This window comes from Amia ocellicauda, chromosome 17 (assembly GCF_036373705.1).
Source record: "Amia ocellicauda isolate fAmiCal2 chromosome 17, fAmiCal2.hap1, whole genome shotgun sequence".
NCBI lineage: Eukaryota > Metazoa > Chordata > Actinopteri > Amiiformes > Amiidae > Amia > Amia ocellicauda.
The window spans coordinates 15,995,789-16,019,951 of record NC_089866.1 but is presented as its reverse complement, the minus strand read 5'-3'; the positions used below and the strand labels follow the sequence as shown (position 1 = coordinate 16,019,951).

Here is a 24,163-nt window from a genome sequence, read left to right as displayed (position 1 = left end):
TGAGTATAAAGCATAAAGTCCACTAAATTAGCTTTCTGGAATGTTCATATTAATTCATATTAACAACAGGGATATGGGCAGTGTCACTGATGTTGGAAGACCACCTCATAGGGAAGGGTAGTGGAGACATTTAATTGTGGAAGGCTGAGTATAGTCCTCCATTCAGAACACACTCCCCAGGTCCTTCAACTACAGGTCTCCTCCATCAGGTTTGATGGTAAGAATGATCTTTTCATGCGGAGTGGAGTGGAGTAGTCTGTCAGTGAGAACTGACAGACCGGGATTATTCTTCTTCCTAACAAGAAGAGTACTGATTTTGTCTTGTTTATTGACTTGGATGTGAAGGCTCAAACAGACGTGTTCAAGTCGACCCAGAATGCAACTTTCTTTCTAATGCCCACACCCCAACTTTCTTTGTTCCCTTTTACAATGGCTGCTGTCTCTTGCATCGCAGGCAGCTGGCACACACACGGGTAGTGGTTGTGTGGTGGCAATTATGAACCGTGTTATATTCCTGCCTTTGCTTTGTTTATGTACCACATAACTACTATAAAAATGCCACAAGTATGTATGTATTTATTTTTATGGTGGGCAGGTGTATCATTATCCTTGTCTTTTCCTGCCTGCTTCCCACCTTGTTATAAAAATAAGACATTATTTACTTATGTATAGAAAACAGTGCATATAAATCGTGTTTGTGCAGAGTGTTGTGGCCGAGAAAGGGAATGGAATTTAATTGTAAGAGAGGCCAGACATGTTTACTCACTCTGCTGAACAAGATATCAATCGTAAATTTGATATTTTTTATTGTTAAAGGTAGTCAGATAACAGTCTTTGTTTTCATTTGCATTCCTTTGCATGTTTACCGTTAACATTATGTCGCCTCACTCCTGTGCCTTGCCTGATTCTCGGTATAATCGAGGTTCCCCCATATCAGAGACAAACTGGATTAACTGGGACCCCTTGTAGTTGCCACATGGGGTTGAAAAGATAAGTCTTCTATTACACACCCACACATGCACTTAGACATAAGCCTGTGCAGACCCTGACCTGTCATGAAGTGAGAATATTGATTATTTTACAGAAACTTACTTGAAGATGAAAACAAAGCTAAGAGAGTAAAACCATCCAAAAGTAACCATCCTCTTTTAATTGAGAACTGAATTACTATGGGCTTAGTGGATATATTGTGTAATATGTTAAAGATGAGGTTGCACTGTGTGGGAATGCACATGATACAGGAAGCAACACTGAAGAGAAATAAATGGAGTGCAGCGCGCAGGTCACACCCTCCGGGAAACTGGAGAATAGCAGTGCACTTCAGGTTAAATGTATCTTTTCTACCTGTGGAAAGAGTCATGGAGGATCGCACATTGAAGGTCAAGGCTGGGAGAGTGCTGTGTTCCAGGGCTGGAGAACAATGCATTTCGCCTCTTTCCCCAAAATGCACACAGCTTAATGTCTGTGTGGCTGCTCTCGCTTTTCTCCTGTACTTACTGCTGTTATTCCAGTGCTATGTAATGAAGGGATGGGGGGCTGTGTTGATTAGATGTATAGACCTGACCTTTGTATGACAGCCGTTTGCCAGCCTGGGCTAAGGAGTCTTAGCTCGTGAAGTTGGGCTCTTTAAGAGCGAGACCGTATTAACAAGCTAGATGGATGCCATTTTCAGAATTGTTTACTCCACCTTCAGAACCTCTGCTGTCTCTGTGTGTGTGTGTGTGAGTGAGTGTGTGGCCTTTTGTTTTTCTATCTTCGTTTCATTATGTTTTACTCATTTTATAGTTGTGCATCTCAAGCTGCCAAGGCTTTTTTGTTTGTTTGTTTTTTGTGGTTTTTTTCACTTCCATTTGTTCAGCTTCCTGAGAATAAAAATTGATCTAGTATAGCAGCTTGAAAATACATACGGATGCACTACAGGCTGTATGCTAATGTCCCAGTCCAGGATTCTTTAAGCCTGACCTTCAACATGGCCCATTTTTAACAGCAAAAAGTCAACTGACTGAGCAGTAGGAATATTAAGAATAGCAGGAATTATTGTACCTCAAGAGGCCAGCTGTGCTTCTCCTAGGAGAAAGTAATCTGAGCCGAGCAGTAGGATTTATGGATATTATTGTGCGAAACTATATCAGAATGTGGATGACTGAAGTCCAAGACAAGCTGCACAGGCCTGTAAGCTGACAGTGGCTCCACAGTGACACAGCAGAAATAAGGCTGCGCCTAAAGTTGCGTGTGCACACATGCTGTGTAAGCGTAGCTAATAGCTGTGTACATACTTGTTATCCTGGGTGCAATCTTATAGCAAGTTCAGCTGAAAGTGAAAGAGTATACAGCAGTATTTCCTCCTTATTTTTGTTCATTCCCTCCAAAATGCAACTTGCTGGCAGTTGTTTAATGTATATGGAGTTAGAGAGTGATTTGGTTACAGCAGCTTAATATGTAGGAGTGGTTTTATGATGAGTAACAAATGTAATACTTTTTATTTTTCACGTCAACTTTTTGCCGCATCGCTTCTCCAAGCCTGGATATTGATGATGCAATGAAAGACCTAATGCCAAACAGACTAGGTCAAAGTCTAAAGAGTCATAGTGGCAGATCAGGAAGAACTTGTTACACTGCAAACAGCTGCTTCTAGACTTTTGACTATAATGTATGTATGAGCTACAATGTGAGTCAATGATTTGCTTGTTTAAAAAAAGTAAGGTAGATTATTTTCTTAAACTTTAAATGGGAGGAAGACAACTGTCTCTTCAATGGTATATGGCCAGTGCTAAATCACTTTTATGCAGTAGCAGTCTGCTTTTGTGTCCCTGGGAAGCCCCAGCAATGTAATGTAATGAATTTTAACAAACGTATTTTGGCTCGTATCAGGGGACAGGCGAGCTATGTTTGAATGCTCTGTTTTATGGCCCAGCATAGCAAGTAGCTTTTTCTTTTGAGGTACAGTATGTTTTCAAAACCATTTATTTGTACTCTGCTTACATTTTCCTCAGTCTTCAGTTCCTTCACAGAAACCAGGCAAAATGCCAGAGGCCTCGTATGCAACAATAAGAAAGGGGCATTGATTTAATCAGAGCGTCAGAAGACTGCATTGATTCTTTTAATTGAAATTACTCGTCCACACCGAACATCCCATTAATTGCCAAATCAACACGACCACATCCTCTCTCTTGGACAAGTCGACTGGGTTCCACATTCCCATGGCCACAGCCTAGTACCACAAGACCGACTAATAATGTTCCTCTGGGCTCAGACTTCAAAGTGTGTATTTACATCAGATCGTATGAAAAACTATATTTCCCCAAATTCCCCTAGATTGTGCACCAAAAGGCAACCTAGGTAACTAAAGCTTTTGCGCAATGGTGCATCTAGAGTTTAAGGCAGTGACACCCATTATAGTGTTGACACAAAAATGTGGTCTTTTTTAAACTTTCATGAGAAGAGGTCAAGAGAATTTGCCCAAAGACCTAAGCAAACATTGTATTGGATATTTTGAATCTTTAAAGTAGAAGAGAACTTAAACAACAAACAAAAAAACAAAACTGCAAACAGTGGAAAAAGGCAAGTGCTATAGTTTGGAGACTTATATAGTGCGATATATATTGTCCTTTCCCCCAGAGTAGCTGTGAACTAGTCACACACAGGTAATATTGAACCATAGCAAAGATCATTTTTTGCCAGTGGGCAGAATGTTTTAATGGCTTTATTTATTTAAATATTTTCTTTTTCTGTCATGTTTTGTGTGTGCTTTATTCATGTGGTGACTATGACAAGATCGCCGATGAACAATTATATCCTCTGGCTTAAAGGCAGGAGATTAAAGTGAGGAGCACTCAGCGGCCGTGGCTTCACTGCTGTCACAAGCTGTGTAGCTGATCTGAAAGCCCGTCAAATTAGTCAAGGAACTATGCTCCCACTTTCAGCCTTTATTGAGGAACCTTCAGCACAGGGGCTGTCACTTGTTCTTTGAAATACCAGCTCCATTAGAGGCATTATTTCACAAAGCAATCTAAGAGGATGTTGTTACCTAAGGCCATGCAACAGCTAATGCTTCATCCTCTTGATTTTATTTTATTCCCCAGCCATATAGCAACGGTGAATTTACAATATCTTTTGAATCACGGGTTTAAAGGTTCACTTTAGTTCAAAGGTATAAGGGTATTCAGGTATATAGTGAAGCAGTCGTTTTGTTTTTGTTTGTTTTATACTGGGAACAGTTTTTTCAAAGCACACTAAAAACACTCAGTGTACAGGAATGCAGATTACCTTCATGCAGATCTTTTCCAGTGTGTAAATTATTGAAACAATGCTAGAAATGCTCAGATTGGTGATTCTTTGAAGTAGAAGTGCCTTACAGGGAAAAGGGAAATGTAGGTTTTCCCACAGGAATTCAGCATGTGATTTGGAGTTCACAGGTGGGGCAACTGAATCAGTTTCTGTGGAGTTAGTTTTAGCAAATCTTGTAAATAAAATTATAGCGTTCTTTAAAATTAACTGTGTATCTGACTCCTCTAGATTTCTAAGAATCCAGTGAATATTAAGAGCCGTATCTTAATAATCCATTGGTCTTCCCAAGCGTATTAACAAGTTCTGGCTGCCTGCCACCTCCATACCATTTCAAGTGCTGATCTCTAGGTATTAAATCTGAAGGAACTGTCGGGAAGGGAGTGGGGGGGGTCTTGGTGTATTTCTGGCGCAGTCAGTGACAAACGGGAGCTCAAGACCAGAGCAAAACCTCATACTGGCCGCTTTTTGGGCAGCTCTGCACTGACCCAGGGCAGTGTAGATGTTGCAGTCAGACCAGATTCAGTCTAAAAATGGCCTGCTCAAGAGGTGGCCATGCAACGATATAGGACTGTCCCAAATGCAGGGTAAACACAGCCGGCCCTAGGACAGTTCACACACAAAGTGAGCATCTCCTGGCAACACCGCAATGACTTGAGCGTCACTTCAGGTAACTGCTCCAAGTGGAACAAAACTACAAACCTATCACATTTTCTAAAAGACCGCTTATTTCTCAAATCATTAACTGTTATATTTGGCAGGAATTAATTAATACCTTTTGCCTCTACATGTAATTTTTTGTATTGCTATATATGAAAAGCCTCCAGCAAATATGAGTAATTATTAATCCATGAGGCATCACAGCAAGTGCCAGAGTCTAAGGTTAATTATTATTTTTCTGGTATGAATGAAAATTGAAATATTGAAGAGTTTATGAATATTATGTTTGATATGTATTGCTTTGGGTACTAATGTGGAAATAAAAAATCATAGCCACCATTTGGAATTCTGATTTAACATTAAAGAAAGAATCAAATGTTTATTAGTTTAGTTTGAGGTTTTAAAATGTTACTGTCCCCAGTCTGCTTGTTTAGGTTCCACAGTGTCTGTTGGGTTTTCGCTGCACATGTAACTATCTAGTTCAACTAATAATGGAGCTGTTTTATCTAGTCTGCTATTACCAATTCCAGAAATTCTACTGCTCCTCACAGTTCTGAGAGAGACATGACATTATAGAGGGCTGGAAAACCTACTAAACTGTGCCCATTCCGGACAATCCCTGATTTGATGCATGAACTTTAGTGGACTACAGTGGATTGATTGTCTGTATCATAGCACAGCTGGGTTAGTACTGAAATTCCCCTGTAGGACTGATCCTTGAAGCTCATCTCACATAGATATTATCAAGTGCGGAACATGGTGCAGTACAGAACACCATCTTCTGCAGATGCTGTCAGAATTTCCATGTGTTCTCGTGCATGACTCTGAACTTAAACCTGACCTTCAACACGGAGATAGAATGCTCTTTAATAAGCTAATGGCTTTGCTTGCCATTGCACATTGTTCTTCCTTGAAAGTAACCCCAACCCAAATGGTACCGGGCTGACCATGCTTATCTGCTGCACTCCAATGAGATCTGGCTCCTGAACAGCATTGCTGCACTAAGGATGAATGAATGGAAAGAGGTCAGCGTTGATGTAGGAGTGTAACCAGATTTGCCTGCAGAGCTTGATTAGATGAAGGTGGATAGATCTTGGGCGCAGGCCAGCTGTGATTAAGAGAGGAGAGGCGTCCGTGCCCTTGATATTCAGATGCTCACTCTTCCTAAGGCATTCAGAAAGAGCTGCCATGCCACAGAAGAGATTTGTGTAATATATTTTCATTTTATTTATACCTGTAATGGCATGATGTGCAGTTGTGGGTAACATGGACTCTCATTAATCGTGCCCTTGTTTGCCCAACACAGGCTGATGTTCTGCTTTGCAGCAAGTTACTATTTTCTCAGGAAAGAAGTGAAGAACAGAGAAGGGGGGAAAAAAAGCAAAATATAGAAAAGAAAAGGAACAGGACTAGAGAAAGGAAAGAAAAAATATAGAATGGCTAGCTTAAAGCAGGAATCTAGACACAAGGTGGGTCAAAGATGTATTTTCCAAGGTTCCTCCAGTGCATCTCTTCTCCCAGCAGGCAGCCCAAGCAGCTCCTCTGTATGTCTCTTCCACTGATCTGTTTTCCTGTGTGTTGCTGTGCCAGATAAATAGTGTCCAGTGAGGTCAAGCTGTGGAAGGCTATGCTGAAACAAAGAAGGGATGAGGGTATCTCTTTGGTAATTGTTGGGGGAATGTTCTGGCCCCCGAGACTTGCGGCTAATTGAGAGCGATGCATGCCACACTAGTGCTGAGCTCTCATCCTAGCACAGCAGGCCTCGGGTCCCAGAAAGCAGCCATATGTATACCTGTAATACATTCTTTCCATGTTTTGTGACTGTTCAAATGACATTTGTTATGGCACGGCTGAAAGCACGGTTCTTGGTTTCGTGGCACTGCCTCTCGAGTCTTGCCAGCTACCTCTCTCTCCTGAGACGGACTATAGACTTTTCTTTGCTTCCTTCCTGTGTTGAAAGTCCAGCAGATTGAGCAGTATGCTAGTGATTTGACAGTGGGATTGCAGTCAATCAAGTTTGAGTCGAAACTAGCATTTTTTTTTACCTCCCATCCTGGAAAACAGTATTGCACTAACAAGCGCTTCATTTATCAGTTACATATTTTGCAACTGACTAAAAAATGCACAAACAAGACTTCAACCCCTCCTGTCTTGCCGCAGTACAAACTCCAGTATCCTACACCATCGACCTTTGTCCCCTGTGCTATAGCAGTGGGAGTGGACTGTCTTTGGAGAGAGGGGTGTATTTAACAGCACACTTAAGCTAATGATTTGAAAGCTGTGGTGGAAAGTACAGGATGGGTGTCCAGGGACACAATTGGAAGACAGGTTGTGAGATTAAACTGTGGAAGAACAGCCTGCTCTTTCAGGGTTTGTGATTAAACACCGGCTCCTGGGTCAACACATGAACCGTCAATCACCAGGACATCAATAATAACGACTATGCATAATGTCTTACAATAAAGCTTCAGGAAAATGTGTCACTGAATTTCTGTGCTAGGATTAATGATGCAGATGATGATAATAATCCTGTTCTTATCCTGTGTTTAACAGGAGGCAGCTCAGTACAGGACAATCCTACTTCTGAAAACGGTTCATTCACAGGAGCTGGTGTTACTTAATATATAAATAGTCCCAAGTTGACTGCTCTCTTTCAGCCAGTTGCAGAGTAGATATATATTTAGGTTAAAGGTCACTCGTATACTTCCCTGACTATAGAACTCTTCATATGATAGTTATCTTTCCCTTCAAAAGTAAGACGAAGCTTGCATTTTATAATGGAAGCTATTGTATTTTTGTATCGCTTACTACTAATACTAAATAGTTCTGTGGTACAGCTGTGAAACAAAATTTAAAGTTAGTATTTCAACATTTTTGTATTTCTTTCTGCATTATGAAAAAGTATTTGACTCCATTGTTGCTATAACATTATTAATATATTAATTCATTTCTTGTTCTTGTAGCAGTGCTTAGCATTACATTTTCAGAGGCACTTATTCAAAACTAATCTGTCATGAACCCAGCATTGCCAGTTGAACCTGACCTTGACCTTGCAATATAAGGAGTGTAGCCATATCTGGTGACATGAAGCAGGGCAGGATTGACCTCTATACACTTTCTGGTTTGGGCAGAAGAATATACCCATTCCCTGAGCTTGTCTGTCTCCAGAAACCATACAAGAGATACCAGCTTACCTTGGTCTGTCCTATCAATGCAACACCCACTCTGTGAAGTTCTCTCTGAGCTAAGGTAGGCAGGGAAATTGCAATCAAGGCTTCCACTGCTTAGATGCAGCTAATCACTTTAGGTCCCGATTGAGTGGGTCGATTTTGAGGAGAGTGTGGTGCTCCCCACTGTCTGAAGTCTCCCCAACAAGCAGCAGCTGCAGAGCAATGGGCTGACACGAGTCAAACAGAACAGGCGAGCATTAATCTTCCATAGACGCTAATGGAACAGGAGCGAGCGCAGAAGTGGGTTTGAAGGATTGTCTGTCGCCTCCCTGCAAACAATTATTCATGCACCATGCTGAGTTACACAAACCCTCTGATTAAGGGAGACCTGTTATCTGAAGTGTGTGCATGTACATATGTACACATACTGTTTTGGTATTTCATAGCAGCTGCAGTTAGTTGTTCAGGAGAACAATGCACTGCTTCAGCCTCTTTACATCCCTTGTCTCTGTTAATTTCTCCTATCATCTATCTAGCTACAACTGTGACTTTTTCCTTATGTTAAATGAAGCTTTGTCAGTAAAGCAGGCTGTTTGTTTACAAGTGCTCACTGCCACACATTCCTCTGTTAAATAATTTCTAGGATTAGCAGCAGTGACACATGGGGCCCTCACAGAGCTGGGGTGGTGAGGAGGTGTGTGGCATAGGGCAGAGGGTGTGTGTATGTGTGTGTGTGTGTGTGTTACTCCACAGAAATTGTGATTGGGCTTTCTTTTATCAAAGGGTGGGGATTTGAACAGTTCCATTGTGGGGGTGTTGAGGGAAAGAAAGAAACCAATTGCTTTTGAATGCAAGGCTGGCTTAGTGGTATTTTAAACAAATGGCTTAACTCAGCATACTGCTATTTAAAGTAATTAAGATGCCCAAATTATATGTTTGAGTTATGCCAGCCAAAGCCAAACAATGGGAATACTTAACACAAATGTAACGGTGATCTTGCTTGGGTATCATGAATGGAGTTTGTTCTTGTAAATCCTACAATGTGGTGAAGGAAACTATACAAAGAAGTCAATATGTGCCTGGCTGTCTATACAGTTGTATTTATTAAGACTTTTGTTTCTGATAATGTAAATGCATCTGTACGTTGTAATGTCATTTTTTGAATGTAGTTCAAACATTTCCTGTCATTGAGACATTTAAATGTGACACTTTGATTACCATTATAATGCAAGAAACAACAACCAAACCTATATAAACTAGTACATTATTCTGAGGCTCCAAAATATCAGACCCTCTGTGTAAACAGCAGCTGAGTCCTCCACAATGTAGCAAACTATCTGAGACCACAAGCTTCTCCTTATAATTAATGTCTGCAGACCATCATCACCCACTGCTGTTGGAGATTTCACTTTACCACACTGTTTTGAAGGCCTCAGGGGCACCAAACCGCCTGGTCCTGTCAAGTCACTCAGTTCAAGTTGCTGTGGGGGAGGGGTGTCTTCTGACACTTGGGTTCCTGTTGTACTTCTTGACGTGCTCTGCATTTCTGCTGTTGTTACAGTAGGGACAGCTCCAGAAAAGTGATTAGAGTATTTTGAAATGTGTTGAGTTGTGCAGTTTAGCTCCCCAGTGCTTGAAGCATGAGGTCAATGCGTTTCATCTGTCTTTTTTTGTTGTTGTTGTTGTTGTTGTTGCATTTCTCTTTTTTTTATTCCTCAAAGGCATTGGAATCTGTTTCCCTGTTCTCGGGTGTTGTTTTTTCCCAATATGTTAAAAGACATTCTCAAAAAGCTTCATAATAGGGTTTGTTAGTACATTTGAGCTCATCAGATTGAATATCATTACAATACCAGTAGTGTGGGTGATGCAGGTAATAGCAGCTTTGTATGCATCCCTTCTAGTCCAATACTTCATTCGAAATGATTTGAAAAGACCGTAGATTTAAAAACACTGCCAAGAGGATAAACCGATTGCTTACAAGATTTTTATTTTTTAAATCCATTTGAATTTATGTTTTATTAAAATTATTCCAATAAAAGCACAAGATAACTATTATCTGAAGGCCCAATGCCTTACCCACAAACCCCTGAAGTTGATCAGGAGTTGTTTTGAACTGCACTACTCCCAGGAGCTCAGCCTGTAACTTTAATGGGCTGTGTCCAGGGGGCAGTTTCATAGGCAGACTGTTTCTACCAATCACAGTTTTTTTCAGTCCGCTGGGTGCTGGGCTGTGTAGCTGTGGCAGTAAAGGAAGCTGCCATGGATTGCACACAGTAGTAGAATTCTATTCATAGCCACGTTACGCCTTGTGATTTGACAGTTTGTTGTAATCAGGATCTCGGGTACAACACTGTAAACACTTTCCTGCAGAGCTCAGCTGTATTTTCTATCATGCACCCGAGGATTGCTTGTTTTATTAACTTTAACATGTGAAAAGAAGCAAAGCATTGTTTGGTGTTGTAACTGGCTTCTGCGATAAGGAGATCAATGCCGGCATGTCAGGGCTTAATTATCAGTTTGAAATGGATAAGGCCAGGCTTCTGCCTACAATTCAGAGACAACTTGTGTTAGCCTTAGGTTATGATTAACAGAGGGGCTTCAGTGAGCTCTTAGATTAGGTTATAGAAACTACATTTTGTTGCAGTTTTTGTTGCGAGATTAATTTATCTCCCCAACTGCCAGTCCAGAAATGCAATTTTTAATGTGTGAATGCTTTGCCGGTTAAAGTGGTGTGTTCACAGAGTTTTTAAAAGTCTTTTGTTTCCTAGAAGTAAAATATTATAATTTTCCTGAGCTTTATTAATTCCACAGTCCGCTTTATTATTATTATTATTATTATTATTATTATTATTATTATTATTATAATAGAATATAGAACTTTGACAGATGCCTTTACTCAAGATGACTGACATGGTTTTACAAACCTATACAATGTTGGAAGTCACAGAGCCCCTGGAATTACGTTGTCAAACGTACATTTCGCAACTGTATTGCAATCGTCCCCATAACCTGAACTAAGTGTGCCCCTCCTCTATCTGCTTACCAGCCCTGTATCAATGAGAGAGAGAGAATATTTGAGCAGAATTGGCAAAATGAAAAGCACCAAACACATGCTAGCGGAGGATTTTGATTCACTGAAAAGTTTCTCTGATTTTCAGGTGGGATTGCTGGTGGAATAGAGATCTGCATCACGTTTCCGACAGAGTATGTCAAGACACAGTTACAACTGGACGAGAAGGCCAACCCACCACGTTTCAAGGGCATCGGTAGGTATCTCTGTCTCCTTTAGTGTGGAGAGCTGTGGAATATTCTTCGTCAAACCTGGACCAGTCTCAGTCTAAGCTGAAAGTGCCAAGTTTGCACACCCCTTTACATTGTTCATTTCACTTGAGTCAGTGTCCAGGGATTACCTCTGATACACCCCCCCGCACACCGGAGACTCTCCTCAAATGTCCTCGAGCATGCACATAGCTCATAGCTCATTCTGTTAGTCCCCATTCCAACAGTGTTAGTGACTGAACAATATCCCTTCTTTCCATTGGGTACAGAGGCACTATAATGAAAATTAGATATAATATATAAATATAAAACCGAATCCTTTACCCATCAATAATTCTACTTCCGTGGCAGTTTTATAATTGCAACACCAGCAGGAAAAAGATAAACTGAGCCTCAGTAGCAACAGAACTAGAAACTAGAAACCAATATGGTTGTGGTTCAGCTGTATAGTTCTTGGTACCCATGGGATACACATCTCTATTATGTGTGTCCTAAGAGCAAGTGTTTTCCACTGGTGTACTTTGAAACTCAGCCTTCCAGCAATAACATGTTTGATTGAGTAAGAGTCGGCAGTATTAGTCCATCGGGGGAACTTGAACTCTGGACAGCAGCTCTGGTTAAGGTGTTTGCACTCCAACATCAGCCTTGTGGGTTAATACATTTTAATTGTGTAATTTGCCCTTAACAAACACATTCGTTCTCGCTCTGTCTTTCACTCTCACTCTGTCGTAACACTTGGTAACTCCACACAACTCAAGAGACCTCCGGCTTCACCTGGCAGTCTCACTTCCCACAACAACATCTGCCACCATGATCCGCTTCACGCCTATGTGATGCGTTCACAATTTCAAAGCTACTTTCAGGAAAATCTGTTTGTACCTTAAACAACTGCAGTAAACCTATTCAGGACAGGAGATGAGAATTTTGACAGTCTTTCTTGGGCAGACTTTTTTGTTTAGCAAATTGGAGAGCAGTTTAACCAGACTTCCGCTGAGTAATGCCTCTACTAGGTCTATTTTAAAATATTATCAGATATGTGAAATTGTGAAAAGCAACGCACCATAACAAACATGTCAAAGATGACACAATTACTTTAACACTGGCTGAGGAAACACAGCTTTTTTAGTCTGTTTCTTTAAATAATACTGCAAAGTCAATGCCAATGGTCTTCTCTTCTTCTCATGTGCAGACTTGGTCATATTATTCTTCAGGTGCTGATTGGATGTTGGCAGAGTATCTGCATTGTGATTGGCTGTGTGTGTGAGGAGTGGGCTGAATGTACCGATTCTGTCTACAGGTATCACTGTGGCATCAAAAAATAATAATCTTACTTGGATGTGATGATCTGATAAGTGGAAAAAAAGCAGTAAGTTGTATGACTGGGGTAAATCCCTCATTCATATCTCTTCCTGTTCTTGGTTGCCACTGTCTTTGCTGCCCTGCTGGTGTTCCTGACTGCCCTGTACTGTGCTCTGCCCCTCAGTGGACTGCGTGAAGCAGACGGTTGACGGCCATGGCGTGAGGGGGCTCTATCGCGGGCTCAGTTCCCTGCTGTACGGCTCCATTCCCAAAGCGGCGGTCAGGTACGCACCTCGCAGTCAAACTGGTGTTGGTTGGATAAAAAACAATCGTCTCCATCATCGGGGGTCCTAGAGGAAGACAACAGAGGTGTTTAGGGTTGCGGTGGTGGGGTACCCGAGACACTCAACACTCATCAATGTTCCTGGACTCACGGTGAACTCCTGTGCCGTATTTTTTGTGCTTGCCACAGAGTGACTTCAGTGCTTCCTTGGCTTTACTGCACATCCATAACTGCAAGGGAAAGTGGCCTTGAAAAGGGGAAGTGACTCCACTGGGCATCAGTGCACGGGTACTGCTTAGAAATCCACTGTGACACCCGCATCAGCGCTGATTAAAAAAAACAGAAGTGGCAGCGGTTAACACAGCGTTTACATTTCTAGGAACTAGGAATGGGGGCGTAATCGCTCTAATGCAGTGAGGGACATTGATCGAGATGCAGCGCTCATCAGCTTAGTTTGAATGTGGTCATTGTGGCCACTCTTTAGTAGCCAGCTTAATCACTTTGACAAAACTGCTGGAATCCAGGACCAAGCTTTATCGGTGCCATCTCACAGACTTGTTTTAATGTGTGTTAACATTTAATCTGGCCTCTTATTCGAAATTAAATAGTTTCTAGATCATTATTCCCCCGTCCCTCCAAAGAAAGCCAAATAAGTATAGTATATCGTGAACAGAAATGTTGTTGGGAAGAATTATATATCACTGCAGTATTTGTGCAGTTGTTCACAAGCAATAAGCCCTTTAATATATTGTATATAATTGCATTAGCGACTGAAATGTTTCAGGTTTCGATTCACCAAAACAACTCCTGCTTTGAGACCCTTGCTCTTCTTAAAATGTCTATTCCAAATTGCCAAACCCCTTATGTATTCCGGTGGATGTGCATTGATGTACATTCAGGAGCCGAGTGCTGCTGTCTAGTCTGTGTTTATTATTCTGTTCCCAGTGTGCTCAGGGAAGTGGAGCAGGCCTGCCAGTCAGGCTGTCACTGGGGATCGTGGTATCCTGTCAGGCAGAGCGGGCTGGGGCAGATCGTGGGTCCACTGAGCTCAGTACAAGACGGTAGCTGGATGGAGGAGCGTGGACACAAATTAAGTTTTATTAAGCTGCATTAGAAATGGAGAGGTGTGGAGAGGGGAGAGTGGGATTGTTAGTTGATGAGGAAAAGGAAGCATTCATCCACGACTGAAAAGCCTTTTCGATTGGGTTTAGGGTGGGAAGGGAAGCAATGACTCTGCATGAATTTTTCAGTGTTTCACGTTAATGTTTCAGTTGGCAGAAAACCGCTACTTTGTGTTTACTAGTAAAGATGGCTAAGTGATGGACAGGCCACTGAACAGCTATAAGGTGGTGGTATCCTAAGAACTGACTATACTGGAGTTCTGTGACTTCTGCCCCATCTATTATTTACAATGCTTAGAGCCCCAATGATTGATTTGGACTTTCCTTATATCCAGATGTAAACCTGTCCCACAGCAGCTTTTCTCATTTGTGTGGGCCTACCTTGCAATTTTTTAGTCATGGCTAGGGTAGGCTGCTCCAAATGATTGATAAGATATTGTAGAAGTACGTTAATAAAAAGCTGTACAGTAGAGGTGTCAACAAGTCATTATTTTGTAAGTCTAAGTAAGTCCCAAGTCATTGAGCTACAAGTCAAGTCTCAAGTCTTCGATTTTGAGCTTTGAGTCTTTAAGTCTCTTTTATAATTGAATTACCACTTATGATCTTTATACTTTAAGTAATACAATACCTAACACAGCAGATTATCAGGGTGAATTACGGGACAAAATCCAAGGAAAAAATATGAATATGGATTTTCTTTTTGGTCCAAAGCAGAAAATGCACACTCCGACTACTGAGCCTTACTTTGAACATATCAGCCATGACATTATGACCACTGACGGGTGAAGTGAATAACACTGATAATCTCGTTATCATGGCACCTGTCAGTGGGTGGGATATATTAGGCAGCAAGTGAAAATTTTGTCCTCAAATTTGGTGTGTTAGAAGCAGGAAAAATGGGCAGCGTAAGGATCTGAGCGAGTTTGACAAGGGCCAAATTGTGATGGCTAGACGACTGGGTCAGAGCATCTCCAAAACTGCAGCTCTTGTGGGGTGTTCCCGGTCTGCAGTGGTCAGTACCTATCAAAAGTGGTCCAAGGAAGGAAAAGCAGGGAACTGGCGACAGGGTCATGGGCGGCCAAGGCTCATTGATGCACGTGGGGAGCGAAGGCTGGCCCGTGTGGTCCGATCCAACAGACGAGCTACTGTAGCTCAAATTGCTGAAAAAAGTAATGCTGGTTCTGATAGAAAGGTGTCAGAACACACAGTGCATCGCAGTTTTTTGCGTATGGGGCTGCGTAGCTGCAGACCAGTCAGGGTGCCCATGCTGACCCCTGTCCACTGCCGAAAGCGCCTACAATGGGCACGTGAGCATCAGAACTGGACCACGGAGCAATGGAAGGAGGTGGCCTGGTCTGATGAATCACGAGTTCAAGGTGTTGACTTGGCCTCCAAATTCCCCAGATCTCAATCCAATCGAGCATCTGTGGGATGTGCTGGACAAACAAGTCCGATCCATGGAGGCCCCACCTCGCAACTTACAGGACTTAAAGGATCTGATGCTAACGTCTTGGTGCCAGATACCACAGCACACCTTCAGAGGTCTAGTGGAGTCCATGCCATGACGGGTCAGGGCTGTTTTGGCGGCAAAAGGGGGACCTACACAATATTAGGGAGGTGGTCATAATGTTATAGCTGATCGGTGTAAGTACAAGAACATTAACCATGTTGCTAGATGTCTTCATGAATTATTGTACTTGTACTACAGAGGATTGCACTTGCAAAATATCAAGTTGGACAGAACCCTGTCACTCATCTGTGCACGATGTGGTTGTAGAATTAGTCCAACATGGCTGAAAACCCGCTCAATAGGTGCACTTGTTGCTGGTACAGCTAATGCCCTCACTGCCACACTAAAGAGTGATGACAGTTTTCCTATTCATAACCCAGAACAGGAGGCTGTTTTGTCCTTCACACATTGTGAGGTACTGAGAAGCTGAGAGGGCAGGGGATACATTTTAATACATATTTTAAGCAACTTTAGCACTTTATGACTCCATTCAGGGCTAACTGGCTAGCTAACTACTAAAATAAACACTACCTGATTGTGCTAGAATGTAAAAAGTTGCCACTTAGGTAGCTAGGTGATCGTGCATGGGACAGCGAGGATGTGTTAGTTAGAGGAGGAGATGTCACAGGCATGCATCTGTGCTGTAGTCCCGTTCTTCTAATAGTTCGCATTTTGTTAGCTTTTCCCTGCTGTCGGTAAGTTTGTGCTTCAAGACCTATAATGGCCGAATGTATTGAAAGAGGGTAACTTCCACAACAAAATATATAAGATAGCCTAAGCCTGTGTTGAACGTAGACCTTATTTGAGTGATTTTTCTGAATCTCTATGGGGAAAAATTAATGGGATTTTTGTATTAGGAACCGGAAGTTAATTTGACAACACCACTTCAGCTCTCTGTTGTCTCTGACGTTTGGCAACTCGAACCTTCAGCTCCCTCCACAGATTTTCTATTGGATTAAGGTCTGGAGACTGGCTAGGCCACTCCAGAACCTTAATGTGCTTCTTTTTGAGCCACTCCTTTGTTGCCTTGGCTGTGTGTTTTGGGTCATTGTCATGCTGGAATACCCATCCACGACCCATTTTCAATGCCCTGGCTGAGGGAAGGAGGTTCTCACCCAAGATTTGATGGTACATGGCCCCGTCCATCGTCCCTTTGATGGGACAGGACAACTGCACCCCCTTAGCAGAAAAACACCCCCAAAGCATAATGTTTCCACCTCCATGTTTGACGGTGGGGATGGTGTCTTGGGGTCATAGGCAGCATTTCTCCTCCTCCAAACACGGCGAGTTGAGTTGATGCCAAAGAGCTCGATTTTGGTCTCATCTGACCACAACACTTGCACCCAGTTCTCCTCTGAATCATTCAGATGTTCATTGGCAAACTTCAGACGGGCCTGTACATGTGCTTTCTTGAGCAGGGGGACCTTGCGGGCGCTGCAGGATTTCAGTCCTTCACGGCGTAGTGTGTTACCAATTGTTTTCTTGGTGACTATGGTCCCAGCTGCCTTGAGATCATTAACAAGATCCTCCCGTGTAGTTCTGGGCTGATTCCTCACCGTTCTCATGATCATTGAAACTCCACGAGGTGAGATCTTGCATGGAGCCCCAGACCGAGGGAGACTGACAGTTATTTTGTGTTTCTTCCATTTGAGAATAATCGCACCAACTGTTGTCACCTTCTCACCAAGCTGCTTGGCGATGGTCTTGTAGCCCATTCCAGCCTTGTGTAGGTCTACAATCTTGCCTCGGACATCCTTGGACAGCTCTTTGGTCTTGGCCATGGTGGAGAGTTTGGAATCTGATTGATTGCTTCTGTGGACAGGTGTCTTTTATACAAGTAACAAGCTGAGATTAGGAGCACTCCCTTTAAGAGAGTGCTCCTAATCTCAGGTCGTTACCTGTATAAAAGACACCTGGGAGCCAGAAATGTTGCTGATTGATAGGGGATCAAATACTTATTTCCCTCATTAACATGCAAATCAATTTATAACTTTTTTGAAATGCGTTTTTCTGGATTTTTTTGTTGTTATTCTGTCTCTCACTGTTAAAATGCACCTACCATTAAAATTATAGACTGATCATTTCTTTGTCAGTGGGCAAACGTACAAAATCAGCAGGGGATCAAATACTTTTTTCCCTCACTGTATTAGCCACCCAGCTCCAGGACCTGTTGCCGTGCCATGGACAATTGAGGTGGAGTTCCTGCCTATGTAGATGTCTCATGGTGTAACAGTACTGCTTACCCAGGCATGTTCAGTCTAGGAGATAATCGTCTGTTAAGCCCTACGGGAGAAGAGAGGAAATTAGTTGTGCTTTCACAGCTCCTTACAGTGCTTTGGCTTCCATTGTATTTTAGTGTGTTTTGTTACAGGGTTATTCTTATGAGCTCCCCTCGTTTAGGCCTCATGTTAATTGCCCCTGAAGCCAAAGCCCGTTAACCCTATCAGTGTGTTTCCATGCCAACACTTGGCTCCCCCATTGTCGTTGGTGCCATGCTTTTCCTGGGCAGAAACCTTTCCAAAGTTCTCCTCAAGTTATTTCTTGACATAGAATTACCACAGGACCACTTGGTACTTTTGGGGTTAGGTCTCAGTTCTTTCATCAAGCTGAGTGACTCAGTTGAATTATCTGTCCACTTATGTAGCACTAAGTAAATTGTACAGTACAACACTAACTCTGGGTGGCAAGCTAAATAAACCCTCCAGTAAGTCCAAGGTCCCTCTGTGTATATAGACTCCGAGCCCAGACCACTGCTCCACAGAGCCCCACGCTACTCTTATACTGCATCTCTGTGGGTGGAGCCTGGCTGTAAGATGGAGCATTATGTAACCAGTGAGTTCCAAAACACAGTTAAAACATTTTTTTTTTCTTTTGATGGCAGCTTCTTTGCAAAGGTGACCTCATATGAGCTCAGCTAATGCAATTTGGTCATTAAACTTCAACCAAGTGAGTCAATTGATTTAGCCATTGCTCATCATGCACGTTGGCACTTAGCCAATATCTATTCAGTGTAACAGAAAGTACATATTCTGTTGTAGTACATACATATTGTTTTTTTTGTGTTTTGTTTTTTTAACCAGTGAAGCTTTTGTTTTTCAGTAACATTTTTTTATGGTTGGTGGCAGGAGAAGGCAAACATTTGTGACCTGCATTAAAGATGTTATGATTTCATTACTGATCGGCACCTTGAAACCAGTAGAACTGTGTGCACAGCCTGGAAGCTGCCATGCATAATCGTACACGTCAAACAAAATCAGGGGACAATCTGAGTTCTACTTCTGTTGAGCAGAAAAGCAAATTTGAAATGCCTTGTGTTGATCTCTTGCTTGTCTGTCAAAGTGTCAGTATTTCTCTCTGGTTAGCATCCCCCCCCCCTCCCCGAGGGGAGTCATTAGAGTGAACGCGTTTGTTTAGAATCTGTCAGCTGCTCAGACAAGTGAGCGAGAGAAAAACGCTAACACCCGCAGAATAAGGCTGAGCGTGCATGGCAGGCCGCATGGTAATGAGCCCTCCTTTCAGGTTTTAGGAGCTCCGTTCCTTTACAGTTCGTACTCCTGTCACCCAGGAAATATGGAAATGGCTCCACAGCAGTTCAAGGAAAGAGTCATCAGGAACGACAAAAGGATAAAAAATAAAGCAATTGGAACAAAGTGCCTGATGGGAAGACACTGTGTCTTTCCTTGAAGTGTTGTAAATGCTCTGCTCATCCTCGCAATTCAATTTATTCTAAAAATAGACTCCCTACTCACCGATTTTCCTGGCATAGGCTGTACTGTGCACTATTTTCAAACAGCATGCAAATAATAATGACAGGGAAAGACTCAAGCCACTTGTGTCATTCATCTTATAACTTACGGCACTGCACTGCTCAGGAGAGAAGATAATCAATGCAGGAGTGCATGCTGCCATACAAAAGTGTATTCTGAAGTAATGTAAGATGAAGTTTCTATTTTTTCTACAAATTTTGATATTTGGCAGTTACTCTTGCTTACCACATTGGGAGTCCAATTCTGTTGTGCTTGATAAGTCATGTCATATATCTGATTAGGTATGCAATAACAACAGTGCTTACCCTAAATTAATTAATTACAGTGAGTAGACAAGTTGTATGTCAGATGGCAGGGGTAATGGCTGTGCTCTTCGTGTGTTTGGCCATGTCCGACAATACCGTGATCTGTGTGTGTGCACTGCTGTCTGCTGACTATGTGCTGTTTCGTGTGCCTACAGTGATGTCTGATGCATCGTGCTCCGTGTCTGACTGGGATGTGCTTTGTGTCTCAGGTTTGGGATGTTCGAGTTTCTCAGTAACCACATGCGGGACGAGGCGGGCAAGCTGGACAGCACGAGGGGCCTGATCTGCGGCCTTGGGGCAGGGGTGGCCGAGGCTGTGCTGGTGGTCTGCCCAATGGAGACCATAAAGGTACAGCCCCCTCAGACACACACAGCCTCTCTTTGTGACACTTACAGTACTGTGCAAAAAAATTTGGCTGGTGTGAAAAAATGCTTTAAAGTAAGAATGCTTTCAAAAATAGACGTTAATAGATTTATATTTATCAATTAACAAAATGCAAAGTGAGTGAACAGAAGAAAAATCTACATCAAATCAATATTTGGTGTGACCTCCCTTTGCCTTCAAAACAGCATCAATTCTTCTAGTTACACTTGCACACAGTTTTTGAAGGAACTCGGCAGGTAGGTTGGCCCAAACATCTTGGAGAACTAACCACAGTTCTTCTGTGGATTTAGGCAGCGCAGTTGCTTCTCTCTCTTCATGTAATCCCAGACAGACTCGATGTTGAGATCAGTGCTCTGTGGGGGCCACACCATCACTTCCAGGACTCCTTGTTCTTCTTTACGCTGAAGATAGTTTTTAATGACTTTCCCTGTATGTTTGGGGTCGTTGTCATGCTGCAGAATACATTTGGGGTCAATCAGATGCCTCCCTGATTTTTCTTCTGTTCACTCACTTTGCATTTAGTTAATTGATCAATATAATCTATTAACATGTCTATTTTTGAAAGCATTCTTACTTTAAAGCATTTTTTCAAACCTGCCTAAAACGTTTGCACAGTCCTGTACAAAGGAAAAGTTTCAGCAGCTGCAATCAAATAGTCAGTTAATGCTTAGCCAAGGCCTGTGATTACGGGAACATTCACAACCAATGGAAATTATATCTTTCTTAACTTATGGACCTCTCTTAACATCCAGGCACATTTCAGAGATGAAGTTATGGTTGGGCTTTGAGCAAGGGGGGTAACTATTTGTAGCTTGGTGCAACCCCAAACCTACAGTTCCTCTGAAAAAAGAAAACTTGCCTGGCCTTGAATGCTTTAAATGAACACTGTTGAAAGAATTCCACATGAATAGAGTAACATAGATGAGGAGATAAAATAATATATGCCAGAGCTCTGAATTTACTGAATTGTGGGGAAGGAGGAACATGCCGTGGATTCAAAATAGAATAGATTTTTCCCTGGAGGGATTCTGTGCGGAACAGAGCGGTTCTAATGTCTCCCTTCTCTGCCACAGGTGAAGTTCATTCATGACCAGTGTTCATCCAATCCGAAGTACAAAGGCTTCTTCCACGGGGTGAGGGAAATTATCCGACAGCAAGGTATGGAGCTGGCTCATGACTGTGCAGATACTGCCCTCTGCTGGATGTTAGCAGTGTGTGCAGCAGAGTGCCTTTTCTGTCGTCATGAGAAATACAATTCAGCATATCAGGAATCTCTTGATTGGAGCTCCTCTAATCTAGGCAATGCATGGGTACTTCTGGAAAAGGACAAGCATTGAAAATGGAGTTCTGTTTAAACTTCACCTAGTCCTGGTTGCTGTTGATTTTGTTTTTCACATTTATCAGTTTAAAATGTAAAGATTCTTGGAGAAGCTGCAAGGGCTTTTTAATAGGTAAAAGTATGTTTTGCCTGATTGTATTTCCGAAGCCTGAATTTTCTTTCTTTTGATGCATTGCAGGGCTTAAAGGGACATATCAGGGTTTAACTGCCACAGTATTGAAGCAGGGGTCCAATCAAGCAATCCGATTCTATGTCATGACATCCCTCAGGAACTGGTATAAAGGTAAGGATGCAGCCGTCTGTATGGCACAGGTGAACAGAAGTGCCTTTTTGCCAAGGTCATGCTTGGACATGTTAACTGCATGCCACCAGACCTTGCTTTAGGGTTGTTCTATTGAAAAGCTCTTCTCTTGGTTAAAGGGGTAATCCATAAATCATTATTTAGCTTCCAGCCCAGCCTTTATGAAATGCGAATAACAGTAGCTGGAAAGAAAACCTTTCCCAGCTCTGCAAATTTACCCGACTGTAGAGCACTGTAGTCTGAAAATACTGCCCTCTGGTGGTGTGATGCCTGTGGTGGCTCAGTGCTGATTGACATCCCCTGCAGTACAGAGGCTGCATTCGTCCAAATGTGTCAAAATACAATAACATGCCAAACCCACGTGTAATCCTGAGAGCAACCCCCGTATCTGTGTTTCTCCTGGTCAGACCAATACAGTGCCTGACTGTCATGTGTTTCCACCCCAACCTATTGGCAGGTGATAACCCACAAAAGGACATCAATCCCATTGTCACGGGTATGTTTGGTGCCATAGCTGGAGCCGCCAGTGTCTTTGGAAACACACCACTGGACGTGATCAAGACAAGAATGCAGGTACAGCTCCCCACCCATGTGCTGATTCTGCATACTGCTCGAGACTCCTGTTTGATGAGCATCTCTATTGTGGACACTGTTTAAGAGTGGCCTCTTTCACACCTGGCCTTTGTTCTGTGACAATTTTTTTTTTAAACCCATCTTTATTAATTTCTGAGTGAATCTTTCCAATAGTTCTTAAAGCTGTGGAATTGTATGTTTGCATTAAAAAAAAATTACAGTACTGTGCAAAAGTTTTAGGCAGGTGTGAAAAAATGTAAAAAAAACGTAAGAATGCTTTCAAAAATAGACATGTTCATAGATTATATTTATCAATTAACTAAATGCAAAGTGAGTGAACAGAAGAAAAATCTATGTCAAATCCATATTTGGTGTGACCACCCTTTGCCTTCAAAACAGCACCCTGGAAGTAATGTACCCCGCTCTGCATTTTAAATAAATTAATAAATGTTCTCTTTCAATCTCCAGGGACTGGAAGCTCACAAATACAAAAGCACTGTGGACTGCGCCTTGCAGATCATAAGAAATGAGGGACTCCTGGCGTACGTATAGCCTTTCAGTCTTGGAGTATTTCATTAGTATTTGTATTACGGTGACATCAGACTGCCCTCTGTCGTTTTTTAATGAATTCCTGAAGGTGACGGGTTGCTGGGTGTGGGGCAGAGATCAGGGTCTGCTGCCCAGTGACAGGCTGTGACAGAGGACTAGTTGAAGTCACAGGAAATATGCCTTCCAGAGGGTGTAAAGCAGGGGTTCCCAAAGTGCGGCCCTGGGGCCAAATGTGGCCCTTGAGGGTGTTTGGTGCGGTTCCCCATAACCAACCATCAATCACTCCTTTTCTGAACCTTTACTTTATTTTTACACTTTCTGAAAAAATTCTGTAACAAATTGGACATGTAATTTGGGAGAAAGTCATAATATTTAAAGTTTATAAATGTTCGTTAACAGAAATGTATAGGAAATAAAAAGGTATGATTTGGGACATATTTAGTTTTTATCGGGTGGTTTATTTTCTACTGCATCCCCCCCATCCCATGTAAGCTCCGGAAATTGTCCCTCCATCACCAGACATTGGGAACCCCTGGTGTAAAGGAACAGTCAAAAAACACCAGCCAGTCCCCCCGCTTCCCACACACAAATCAGAGCAAAGTGCAGCCTTGACTCATTTTAATCAAATCAACCTCCATATTACATGGGCAGGCTTGAGTGCTTGTGACCCCAGAGAGCTTTGGCTTGGCTCCACAGCAGACATCACAAATCCTCACGACTGAAAACAATGGTTTATCTTTTTATCATTATCAAATTGATTGTTTGTTTTCCTATGGACAGATTCTACAAGGGAACAGTACCACGTCTAGGCCGAGTGTGTCTGGATGTGGCCATCGTGTTCGTCATTTATGAAGAGGTGGTGAAGGTCCTGAACAAGGTGTGGAAGACGGAGTGAGGAGAGAGGGAGGGGCGGATGCTCGGTGACTATCACTGCGGAGCGACGGGGCATCATTTTGTGAATGGCAAAGCTGGGTGCACCACAGGCCATGCCTGTATCCACTGCTTAACTGTGTATGTTTTATTAGTAAATATATAGTTTATTTTATAATATAATATTAACGTAACCCCACTAAATTTTAATTCACCAGAAAAGAACAAGTCTCGTGTCGGATAAAAGTGAAGCTGGGCTGTGATCCTGTGCGTCTGTGATCCAGTTGATGGTCCAAGTGAGGCTTTCCATTATAGAAGCTTTAGTGCTGCGATGGTTGTAGCACCAGTTAAGATCTCTGCCTGTGCCATGCCAATTATGTTTTTTTTTTTTTTTTTTAATACCAAAAATATCAAACGAAGATTGTAATTCATTGTAATTCATTGGTTGTCTTAAATACCACAAATACCA

General features: G+C 42.3%; 1 protein-coding gene across 1 annotated transcript in view; it reads left to right on the top strand.

The window, feature by feature from the left end:
• Positions 1 to 24,163, top strand: part of LOC136712637 (tricarboxylate transport protein B, mitochondrial) — a 26,483-nt gene extending 2,320 nt beyond the window's left edge. Inside the window, exons 2-9 of the mRNA XM_066689318.1 lie at positions 11,273 to 11,380; positions 12,877 to 12,976; positions 19,888 to 20,026; positions 21,136 to 21,220; positions 21,580 to 21,684; positions 22,160 to 22,275; positions 22,744 to 22,817; positions 23,605 to 24,163. Of these exons, the coding sequence (XP_066545415.1) occupies positions 11,273 to 11,380; positions 12,877 to 12,976; positions 19,888 to 20,026; positions 21,136 to 21,220; positions 21,580 to 21,684; positions 22,160 to 22,275; positions 22,744 to 22,817; positions 23,605 to 23,719 (842 nt within the window). The 3' untranslated portion in view covers positions 23,720 to 24,163. The remainder of the gene's footprint in view (positions 1 to 11,272; positions 11,381 to 12,876; positions 12,977 to 19,887; positions 20,027 to 21,135; positions 21,221 to 21,579; positions 21,685 to 22,159; positions 22,276 to 22,743; positions 22,818 to 23,604) is intronic.